An 11345-nucleotide genomic window follows, 5' to 3' on the forward strand; every position below is an offset into this window, starting at 1 on the left:
CCCTCTTGGTGATTTTCTCCCATCATCTTGGCAAATCAAACCCTGATGTAATCTCCAAATTAGTGAGGTATAACTCCTTTAGTCCATTTTATGCCATCTAATTCATGCTCCCAATATTAGGTTTCAAATTATTGCACGTGTAGTCTTTCCTTGAGAATTTGCAGTAGTTCCCTTCCATATCCTTGTGAATATATGCTGCTGAGAACTTCTAAATTCCAAAGTCATAACAATGACCTCTTTGGATCTATATTAATTCAAGATATATCTTCAAGATTTTGTCATGGCATCTCAATAAGAGTACCTATCTCCATAGTTTTCTTGCACCATGCCTAGAAAGCTCATTCTTCTTTCACATCATTAAAGTCTCCGACTTTATTCCCCCATGTGGTTCATTTGGCCCTCATTTTGAGTTTGATTAGAGTATTAAGAACCCCTTCGCTTGAAACGCTTTTACGGTGCATGCCTCCCATCTTGATTGAATCTAAGCCTCATTCTCTTGTGTTATTGATAGAAGTTATAACAAGGGTTGAACATAAGTCCGTGGGGCTCATCTCGGCAAATTTTGAGGGAATTTTATCAGCTTCTCATGCCATTGACTAGTTGCATATGCATTGACTTCATACGAGTGTTTTTCATCATCCTTAATCTTTAATTGCTATTATGCTTATATCATTTTGATTATTATTGCTTCCTATATACCAAAGTTTGTATCTAACGATCTTCTTAGCTTTGCCCCTTTTCACTTTTTTTTTTTTTTTTGGGGTGAAACAGTGGAGAGAGGGCCCCTACCTTTTGTAGGAATTGAGCCTAGGATGCATCATTGTAAATCATCAAGATGTGGCAAATTTTTACGTTGGTTGCCCTACTCAACACAACCCCCTTCTTTTACCCAGGCATGGGACTAGCATGACCCTCATGGGGCTGGTCATGATGTAGTTAAAATGTATTTTAGTTACAGTTTTTATCAAACTATTTTTTATTTTTTTAATTTGATTCTCTTTATAAAAACTATTTTACACCTCAAACTTCAAATAAATATAATTTATAAATAAAGGAAAAATAAAAAACACAGGGTTTTAAAAAACAGTCTGCCCGGCGCCCGCCTAAGCTGCTTGACCAAATAAACCACATGCTTCGACCCAGGCGGCCCTACATGGGCAAATGTACCTAGGTGGGCGCCCAACGCCTAGGGCTGTAAGGCATTTTCGATTTTTAAATTCGCTCAAAAGGGCAAAGGGGCTCATTTTGACCCCCAAGTTTGCATAAAAATATTATGGGGTTTATTTTTGAACCCCCAAAGTGAAAAACAAAGAAAAGAAACCCTCAATCTCTAACTTTTTTGTGAGAATCTGAAGTAATTTCTGAGAATCAAAATTACTTTTTGTGGATTGAAAAAGTTTTCTTTTCTCATTGAAATTGTTTTTAGGGTGCTATTGGTGGCATTATAAGACTTTTGAGTTAATTTGTAGCTCGATTGAGGTAACTAACATCGAAGATCAGAGATTGGGCAGAAAAGGTTAGTCTGTAATATTTATTTGAGTTTTATTTTTCCAATTTGAGATGTCTTCTGTGGGGTCTAGTAGGGGTGGAGATCCAGGATGGAAATATTGTGTTCACCCTAATAAGAATGACATGAATAAAATTATGTACAATTTATGTGGATATGTTTCTAATACCGGCATAAATAGATTTAAAAAACATCTTGCTGGTATTAGAGATGATGTTGCCATATGTAAGAAAGTCACAGATTTTGTAAAGAAAGAAATTTTGGAATACATTGAAGGCGAAAAAAGTAAAAAAATTATATAAAAAAGGATATAGCAGAATTAAAGTCAGGATTTCATGTTTTTTATGATAATATTAATACTAAATAAGAGGATAAAGAAGGGGAAGAAGAGGTTGCCATGTTTGGTACTCAGAGCTCTAAGAACAAGATGACTTTTGGGTTTAAGAAGCCTCATATGAGAGGGCTTATAGATAGTTTTTTTACACCTAGCCCTGAGACAATACTTGAGAAAGGCAAGGGATGAAAGGCGAAAAAACAATTGACAATTGAAAATAGATTTAAGAAAGAAGATAGTGCCAGGGTGATTCAGTATATTGCTAGATGGTTTTACCATGTGGGCATTTCTTTTAAAAATGCTCATTAGAATAGCTTTCATACAATGTTGAAAGCAATTGGGCAATTTGGGCCAGGTTTGAAAGCTCTAACTCCTTATGAGATTTGAGAGCCCCTATTGAAGAAAGAAACTGAGTATACTAATGAATATCTCAAGAGCCAAAATGAGGGACGGGCTAAATTTGGAGTTTATTTAATGATAGATATGTAGAGTGATAAGAGGAGGAGTAACATGAATTTGTTAGTAAATTGTCCCACGGGTACAATTATTTTGTGCTCAATTGATGCTTTCAATGCTATTCATGATGCACATTATATATTTTCTTTCATCGATAAGGGCATTGAGGAGTTTGGGGAGGAACTTGTAACTTAAGTGGTCAAAGATAATACTGCTCCCAATCTAGCTGCAGGTCATTTGCTTCAACAGATGAGGCCTCACATTATTTAGATTCCTTGCGTTGTATATTGCGTAGATCTTATGCTTGAGGCCACTAGTGAATTGCTTACTATTAAATGAATTATTTTTAAGGTCAATGAGGTTATAATCTTCATGTACAATCACATACTTACCCTTAACATGATGCGCAAGTTTACAAAATAAAGAGAGCTAGTGAGGCCTGGTGTCACTAGATTTGCCACTGCCTACATTAGTTTACAGAGCCTATATAAGAGGAAGATCACATTAAGGTCGATGTTTGCTTCAAAGGAGTGGAGTAGGTGTAAGTGGTCTAGAGATGCTAAGGGAAAAAAAACACGGGATATTGTTTTTTCAAAATATTTTTAACGTGAGGTAAAACATGAGATATTAGTATTTATTCCCTTGGTATGCTTGGTTGATGCTGATAAGCCCTCCATGGGCTTTATATATGATGCAATGGAAAGGGCTACGAATGAGATTGCAGATAATTTGGGCAATGATGTAGCCAAGTATGTCTCAATTTGGGAGATTATATATGACAAATGGGATAGGCAGTTCCATAGATCATTGCATGCAGCGGGGTACTACTTGAACCCTAAATTCTTTTATGCAGATGTAGATATTGAGTCAAAATGATTAATGATGGAAGGTTTTAATAAGTGCCTTGAGAAATTAGGTCCCGATCCACATATCCAAGATAGGATATCAAGTGAAGAGCTAATTTCGTACAATTGTTCTTTGATGTCATTTGGGAAAGATATGACATTAAGACAGAGAAACAAAGATGATCCAGGTAGTATTCTTTTGACTTTTGTTTTATAAATTATAATTTTCTTTCAAGTTTCAACTTTCAAGTTCTGATAATGTTAAATACCTAAATTAATTATAAAGGTTGCCCACATATTGCAGCCCAATGGTGGAGACAACATAGGATTAACGCTCCAAACCTCCAAAAGATGGCTATACGGATCTTGAATTTGACAACAACCTCTTCTGGTTATAAGCGCAATTAGAGTTCGTTTGAGATGGTATTTTATAATTTTATAATTTTATATGCTTTTCTTGTTTATATGTTCATTTTGTAATATAGATTCATATAAGGTAAGAAGATCATAGACTCATAGTAGTTACTTATGCATTTTTCCTTATATAGATGCATTTTTCCTTGAGCAAAAGAAGCTCAATGACTTGGTTTTTGTTAGTGAGAATCAAAGGCTCAAGGAGAAGAAAAACTAGCCAAAGAAGGATCATATCTCTTTGAAAGACATGAAGAATGCTTTAGATTGGCTAGTTAGTCACCCTAGAACTGAGGAGGTATTCCCTGGAGAGGGTTTGACATGGGAAATGGTCGAGGAGGCTTCGGGACAAGCTTCTGATCCTAAGAGGGCCACTCGATCAACTTCTCCTGCTGGTACTTCACGGAGGGCGATATAGGAAGATGAGGCAGATTTAGAAAAATCTCTAGAAGAAGAGGAATATGTTGAAGAGGGTGATGATTCTGACGTTGACAGCCTCAATTCTGATGCAGATCAAAGTAATGAAGATGTTGATTCTGATTCTTATTGATGTCTTCTCTCTTCTTTTGTAGTAACGTTATTGCACCATCTTGGTTTGTGCTTTAGACATTTGGACTATTTTTATTTTGTTATTTTTTTTTTCTTTTTGGACTATTTTGCTGTGTGGTTTACTGGTTTTTTCATATTTTGGAAGCCAGTTGAAGAGAGTTGGAGATTTGGATGTTATTATTGTTTATTTTATGGATATAGAATACCGAGAAGATGAGAGTTGAAGACCTTACAAAGTCCTATTAGACTTTTAAATGTTTTGTATAGATTGAAATTTGGAATAAGTTTATTCTCAACTTGAGGTATGTGATATGTTGGTATATAAAAATGTAGGTTGCGAACTTGCGATATTTTTAAATAGAATAAATTACAAAATTTGACACAAATATATGCATATATGAGCATTTGAAAAGCAAATATATAAAAAAATACTAAAATTTTGCACCACAGGGTGTCGAAGGTTTTGGGTGCCAGCCAAGATGCTGGGCACCAGGTAGGCCGCCTAGGGGCCAACTATTGTTTTTTTGAAACCTTAAAAAAAAACAAAATTCTTTCGTAGCCCTCATACGAAGTTAGGATCAAACGGAGTAATTGTAGAGTGCTTGTGCACCTTTGAGGCATCCACATGCTATGAGAAAAAAAAAAGTTTATTTTTAATAGAATAAGCTCACAATCATCTCTAATAGTGAAGATGTAAAATTGCGCTCTTAACACTCAAAAAATTTCTCACTCTGCAGCATATTTCATTTGAGATTTTATAAGTAAGAGCTAGGGATCATTGGGACCTAAACGACCAAAGGACCGCGCCCCATGTAAAAGGGTTTCATGCAAGTAGGCCTTGTATACAAGCGTGGCATCCCATCCATAAAGTGGGGAATCTACCTTTGGTTCTCAAGATCCTAAGGTTGAGATAAACACACCCATTCCGAATCTCGAGAGATCTTTACCGTCCATCTCATATACATGCTATAATATTTACCATACACATTACCCCATCTCCCTCTGTATCTGATGCAACGAGCCCTTACCTGTATCTGCTAGAGCGAACCCTTCACTCTCTGTCTCCATGATGCATCATGTAAAACCACTTGAATTTCTCCTGATTCACAACTGCAACATTCTCAACCCTAGCATGTCTAAAAGCTTCTTCAATGTCTTCTCCTCAACCTTTTCAACTCAGTCTTATCGCACCTCTCTTCCCTTAAATCATAGCCCTCTCCACATTCCAAGCAGTTGCGATGGTTCTTATACATTATGTTCAGTAAGAGGGAGAAAGAGATGGAATCACCGTCCTTTTCCATTGCCCCACCGCACCATGCCCGAACCCAAAGGCCAAGACTTGGACTTCATTAACTTTGTTCACAGTCATCTCATCCATTTAGAATGGCCGAAGCTCAATTCTTTAGCTCATGGATTGACCCCCTTTAGGGTAAACCACATACTGGTTAAAACCCAGAAAGATCATGTTCTCTCTCTGGAGTTCTTCACGTGGGCCCAGCAAACTAACCCAAATTCCCAAACCTTAGAAACCCACTCCATAATTCTTCATATTCTCACCAAGTCAAGGAAATTCAGATCAGCAGAGGCCCTTTTGAAGAAGAGCATCATCCCCAAATGTTTAGATTCATCTTCTGATCTCTTCGATTCATTGGTAAGCACTTATCGTCTCTGCAACTCTTCTCATAGAGTATTTGATGCTCTCTTCAAGACTTATGCTCATATGAGCAAGTTTAGGGACGCTACTGATACGTTTTGTAGGATGAGGGATTATGGGTTTCTTCCAAAGGTTGAGTCTTGTAACGCCTATATGAGCACTTTGCTTGGGTTAAACAGATCAGATATTGTGTTGTCACTCTATAGAGAGATGCTGAAGTGTAGGATTTCTCCTAATATTTATACCCTCAATATGGTTATTTGTGCTTATTGTAATTCTTCGAGAATTGAGAAAGCTGTGGAAGTTTTCAGGGAGATTGAGAAAGTGGGTTGCAGGCCAAATGTGGTGTCCTTTAATACTCTAATTGATGGCCACTGCAAAATGGGGCTCTTGAATGCTGCCATGAAGCTCAAGAGCTCTATGCCCAATAATGGTTTGTACCCCAATGTTGTCACCTATAACACTCTCATTCATGGGTTGTGCAAGAAAGGCAAGCTACATGAAGCTAACAAACTCTTTTGCGAGATGAAAGCGGCAAATGTGGCTCCAAACACTGTTACATACAATAGTTTGATAAATGGGTGTAGTGAATTTGGGGATAGTGAGATGGGTTGTCAGCTTCATATGGAAATGGTCAAGAATGGAGTTCCAGTCGATATATTGACATATAATTCATTAATTCTTGGGCTCTGCAAAGATGGAAAGACGAGAAAGGCATCTTATATTGTCAAGGAAATTGGGGACAAGGAGGGACTGGTTCCTAATGCATCAACTTTTGCTGCTCTGATAACTGGGCAGTGTAAGAGGCAGAACACAGAGCGTGCTTTTCAGCTGTATAAGACCATGATAAGAAGAGGGTACCATCCGAATTCTGATACTTTTATTACTCTGATATCTTCCTTTTGCAAGAATGAGGATTTTGAGGGTGGTGCTCAGATTTTGAGAGAAATGTTGGATAGAGGACAAGCTCCTGATTCCACTTTGTTTGTTGAGCTTTTTGAGGGGCTTTGTAGGTGCGGTAACAGCAAAATGGTTGAGAGGTTACTGAGGGATATGGAGGCAAGGCGCCTGAATAGAGAGGGTTTTGATGAGTCTATGCTCATGAAAATGTCATCTGGAAGTAATAGATGAAATCAAACTGGATACATCTTGAAGAAGAGATTCGAGTATTGGATGAATTGTTCATCATGAAAATTTAAGAGCGTGACTCTTTATGGTTGTTCTACCCAAGTTGGCGTGGCCTTTGCAATTGAAGTTTGGTGTGAGGATGACTGTTTTAATGAGTATGAAGAAGAAAAAAGCAATGCTGATCTGGGCAGATCTAGAAAACCATTGAAATTAGGTGCTTTTAAGTTTTTAATGTTGATGAATACTACTTCAGTCAGTGAAGACTGCAAATTGTTGGTGGTTGCTTTGCTGATATCTTCATTCTTCTGCAGATCACTCATTCAAGAGCACACATGGTTGATCACAAGAAGAGATGAAAGTGTTTCTTTGCACTGTTGTTAACATTCATTGGGTAATGGCAGGGTAGCAAACTTAATGGTTGCCCTGTGGTTCAATTTGCTGCTACTCCAAAGGGTTGATCGCTATGGAAGATGTGTTCCCATCCCATGTTATGGAGCATTTGGAGGCAACAGAATGGTCAAATGTTAAGAGAAGCTCATACATCTGATCCAAGAGAAAGATATAATAGGAGAAAGATGCTTACACTGGATTGCAATGTGTGTCCAAGGCATGATCATCTCACCAGACATTACTTGGCTTCTTTTTTGACAAGGTTTTTTGGGATATTAATATCTTACTTGTTAAGAGATTAGCGCGTGAGAAGTAGTGAAGGCCACCACACAAATAGCTGCTTGAAGGTTATTATGACAGATGTTCTTGAGGCAACCTGTGGCACCAGCCGGTATCTATGGGATTCTTTGGAATGCAAGGTGTATGTGCTCAAATTTTCCTGTGGCCTTTGGGTTGTTTTGGCTCAACTCTGGTAAGATCAAATCGCTTATGTTCGATTTGAAGATTAGTTGTATCTCTAAATTTTCCATATTATTGTGGATAGAAGTTTATCGAATGTGATATAATATTTGAGGTGCATTCTCTATGGTAAATGGCTATGGTGTTTGAGGAAGTGAGGAAGTGCGACTCCTGTCTGAGCGAATTTTCATTTCGTTTGTCCATACCATCTGAGTAGTGAATGGCAAAAAGAGGTTATTGTAGCAACAAGGAATGTACATTTAATCAGATGATTGTTGACAAGAGGATGGTGTCTTGGCTGTGAGATGGCATGTTGACATCTCCATATGTTTTGTTATTATTGGTAATATTTCTCTTGTAGATTATATGTTCAAGCTTACCTTATGAGATTTATGAAGACATTATGCACAAGGGATAGAGATGTCAAAGAAAGATATTGATTTTGCAATCAGTCTACTTCAAAAAAAAAAGGTGTTGATTTCGGAAGACACCTATGTCAAGTGTTTTAATGTTCCCCCAAAAGGGAATGGGGATGATTGACAAAGTTGTACTAATAGAGAGTTTAATTGCATGGGAACAGGTTTACCTTGATGTATCGTTCGACATCCTTGCCGATTCTAAGGAGAAGTGTGTTCTTCATATAGTGTTAAGATGGCTGAACCCTGACTCATTGTTTCTGTGAAGAAGAACTTACCTGCAACTCTTGAGTTGAATATTTGCTATAAATTGTGAATTATCAATAAAATATGATTATTTGATTACTATTTTGTACTTTTCATATATATGACCCAAAACACAGAGCAGGAATCCCAGGCATAATCTCTGAAACTTAAGCCCTGTGAGAAGTTCTGATTTCCAACACTTCTTATGTGTTCAACCTTTATTTGCTTTTCTAGAGGAATCCTAGGAGATTGTTTGTTAGATAGTCGTGCGGTATTGGTAAATGTATGGAAAGCTGAAAATGTCTTACAATATTGAATTTACTGCGTAGATAATTTATATTGTTTTGGTAAATGTATAGAAAGCTGAAAATGTCTTACAATATTGAATTTACTGCGTAGATAATTTATATTTTGGTCCTAGGGCTTTTGTAAAATTATGAATTTAACATTCAGTCAATATTTTCTTTTGCTTTATGATGCTGTTATGTACACTTGTGAACATAACATATTGATCCCAAGGATTAGGGAATTTAAGATGTTGATCTTAGAATTTATTCATTTTAATGCTGTTATCATTACAGCAGCTTATATTGTTATTATAGAGCTTTGCCTTGCCACTTGGGCATACTGTGGTGCCTTAGGGTTTGATTCATTTGTTTGGTTGACATTGATTGGTGAATGATAATACTGCTTTAGAGACCAAATATTCACTTAAGATTTGGTGATGAGAGTTTTTGTAATGTTTTATGGTGTGTTCATTATCATTTCTAAGATTGATGACCCATATGACTTGGGAAATAGTATGGCCACAGGAGTTCATGACTGTCACATGGTTAATTTGAATGATGGTGGTTGCAGAGTAAGTCCCACCAAACATGTCATTATTTCGAAGTGCAATTTTTCTCACACCATCACCATGTCACCAATTGATGGAGGATGGTGATAACCCTATGAACATGCTGTTCCATGATGTGTCTAAGTATACCGACACTAGCGGATGGCTACTATCATCCAAGGGCTCACTGCCCTCACATGCTTTCTAATTTCAGGGAGACTGATGGAGATAAGTTCATTGTATTTAACTGTCAATTTCTTCCAATACTTTCTGAGATGCTAAATGAAACTATTATTGATAAAATCTGCAATTAATGACCTATCGGTTTATTCGAAATGAACTACTGATTGATTGATGCATCACGAGGCATCTTTGACTAGCTTGTTGCCTAGCAACATGGGGATCAATGTTGGGCTTATGATATACTCATGCAAGGAGGCCTTGGTATTCAACATCCTTTTCATTAGCAATGTCGTCTCTAGTTCTTTCCTTTAGATGTCTGTAATATTTGTGTTTGGAATTTAATATTTTCCAATAATAATTCTTAGTTTAGGATATTCTGGTGTGCTCTTATCTTCTTGCTACTCAGTTGGGGCACGGGCAATCTCCTAGTAGTCAGAATTGCTCATGTTTGAATGCTAATAATTCAATTAGTTTGGACATATTGTGATTGTTAAATTGTGGAACATTTTCATTGGTTCTATGAATGTATACTCTTTCTTTTTTATCTTGATATGCATATAGATGTGACTAAGTTCAAAGAAATTACAAGGGGCATATTTCCCTTCTTTGCAAATAAGATTTATAGAAAAACAACATATCATCAGATTCATCAAAAAAAAAAAAAAAATCATCAGATTGGCCATAAACCAAACCACTCGGGATCTTTCTCGGTGGTCTCATTTTACTCCTTTCTAGCCCACCCCCAAAACCCCAACCACTCTCGCACTTCTATTGTGAATAAAGTTTGGATTCCCCTTGTCCCCCCCAAAATCCAAATTTTCAATTGGATAGCTGTGTCTGAGAGAGCCCTCACAGTGGACCAACTACAAAGGAAGGGACTCCAAATCCCAAATAGATACATCATGGGATACATTATGTGTACTGAACAAGAGGAGAGTAATGCACATCTCTTCATCCACTATAAGATAGCCGTGTCCATTTGGACTGAATTCCTTCAGTTATTCCAATGGAAGTGGGTAACTCCACCAGATGTCCCTCATCTCCTCAGCTCAATTTCCCCAACCCCTTGGCCCAGAGCTGGCACACTGCTATGGCAGGCTTCGGTGGTTGCCACAGTTTGGAAAATCTGGACTGAGAGAAATGCCAGAATATTTCGAAGCCAAAGATCTTCTTTAGATGCTCTGATTGAAAAGATCAAAACCGCAGTCATTTTCTGGACTACCCACCAAAAGCACTTCAGAAACCTTTGCCACTCTGATTTCCTTCACAGTTGGGCTTCCATTCTTTTCTACAAACCTCAGCGGCTCCCTCACTCTTACCTTCGGAGAACACTCGAAGTAGGCCAAATCAAACTTGACTTTGATGGGTGTTCCCTCGGAACCCTGGCCTTGCAGGCATAGGTGGCTTATTTCTTGACCATGACAGCAATACCTTTTGCTCCTTTCCATGCCTATAGGTGTATCAGATTCAACATTTGCGGGAGGCCTCAGCCCTCCGGGAAGGTCTCAGGAAATTTGACATTACTTGGGGGCAGTCTTTAACTATCGAAGGGGACTCTTACAGTGTGATTTCCTGGGCCTCATGCTCTACCCCCTGGCCTTGGAGGCTTGACAGTATATTTGAGGAGATTGGTCAACTCACAAGGACACTACAAATCTTGTGGATTCACATTTGGAGAGAAGCTAATGGTGAGGCTGACTCCCTAGCATAGGCAACCACAACTTTATCTCATGCCAACATGACTCACTCCTCGGGAACTGTTTTTGACTTGGTTTCCCAATTTCAGCCTGGGATTGATCCTCCGTTTTTGCTTTCAACTTGACTATGTAAAGCATTTTTTGGCTGATCTATGTTGTAGATAGAGCACTTGTTTGTGGGTAGCCTATTTTTTGTGTGGAACCCGTGTTGTGGGTATTTCCTGTTCCCCTCTTT

The 11345-nt window shown here is 37.9% G+C and overlaps 1 protein-coding gene across 1 annotated transcript; it reads left to right on the plus strand.

Annotated features, from left to right (window-relative positions):
• The first annotated feature begins 5070 nt into the window (after positions 1-5070).
• LOC18433075 (Tetratricopeptide repeat (TPR)-like superfamily protein) lies at positions 5071-8497 on the plus strand. Its single transcript, XM_006843172.4, has 2 exons — positions 5071-7098; positions 7196-8497. Exon 1 carries the CDS (start codon positions 5169-5171, stop codon positions 6885-6887), a length of 1719 nt encoding a protein of 572 aa, XP_006843235.2. The 5' UTR covers positions 5071-5168; the 3' UTR covers positions 6888-7098; positions 7196-8497.
• Positions 8498-11345: the final 2848 nt, after the last annotated feature.

This window comes from Amborella trichopoda, chromosome 8 (assembly GCF_054954075.1).
Source record: "Amborella trichopoda isolate Santa Cruz 75 chromosome 8, AtrichopodaSantaCruz75HAP2 v2.0, whole genome shotgun sequence".
Lineage (NCBI taxonomy): Eukaryota > Viridiplantae > Streptophyta > Magnoliopsida > Amborellales > Amborellaceae > Amborella > Amborella trichopoda.

Coding starts and splice junctions, on each gene's coding strand:
- LOC18433075 (XM_006843172.4), top strand. CDS start 5,169: ATGATGCATCATGTAAAACCACTTGAATTTCTCCTGATTCACAACTGC.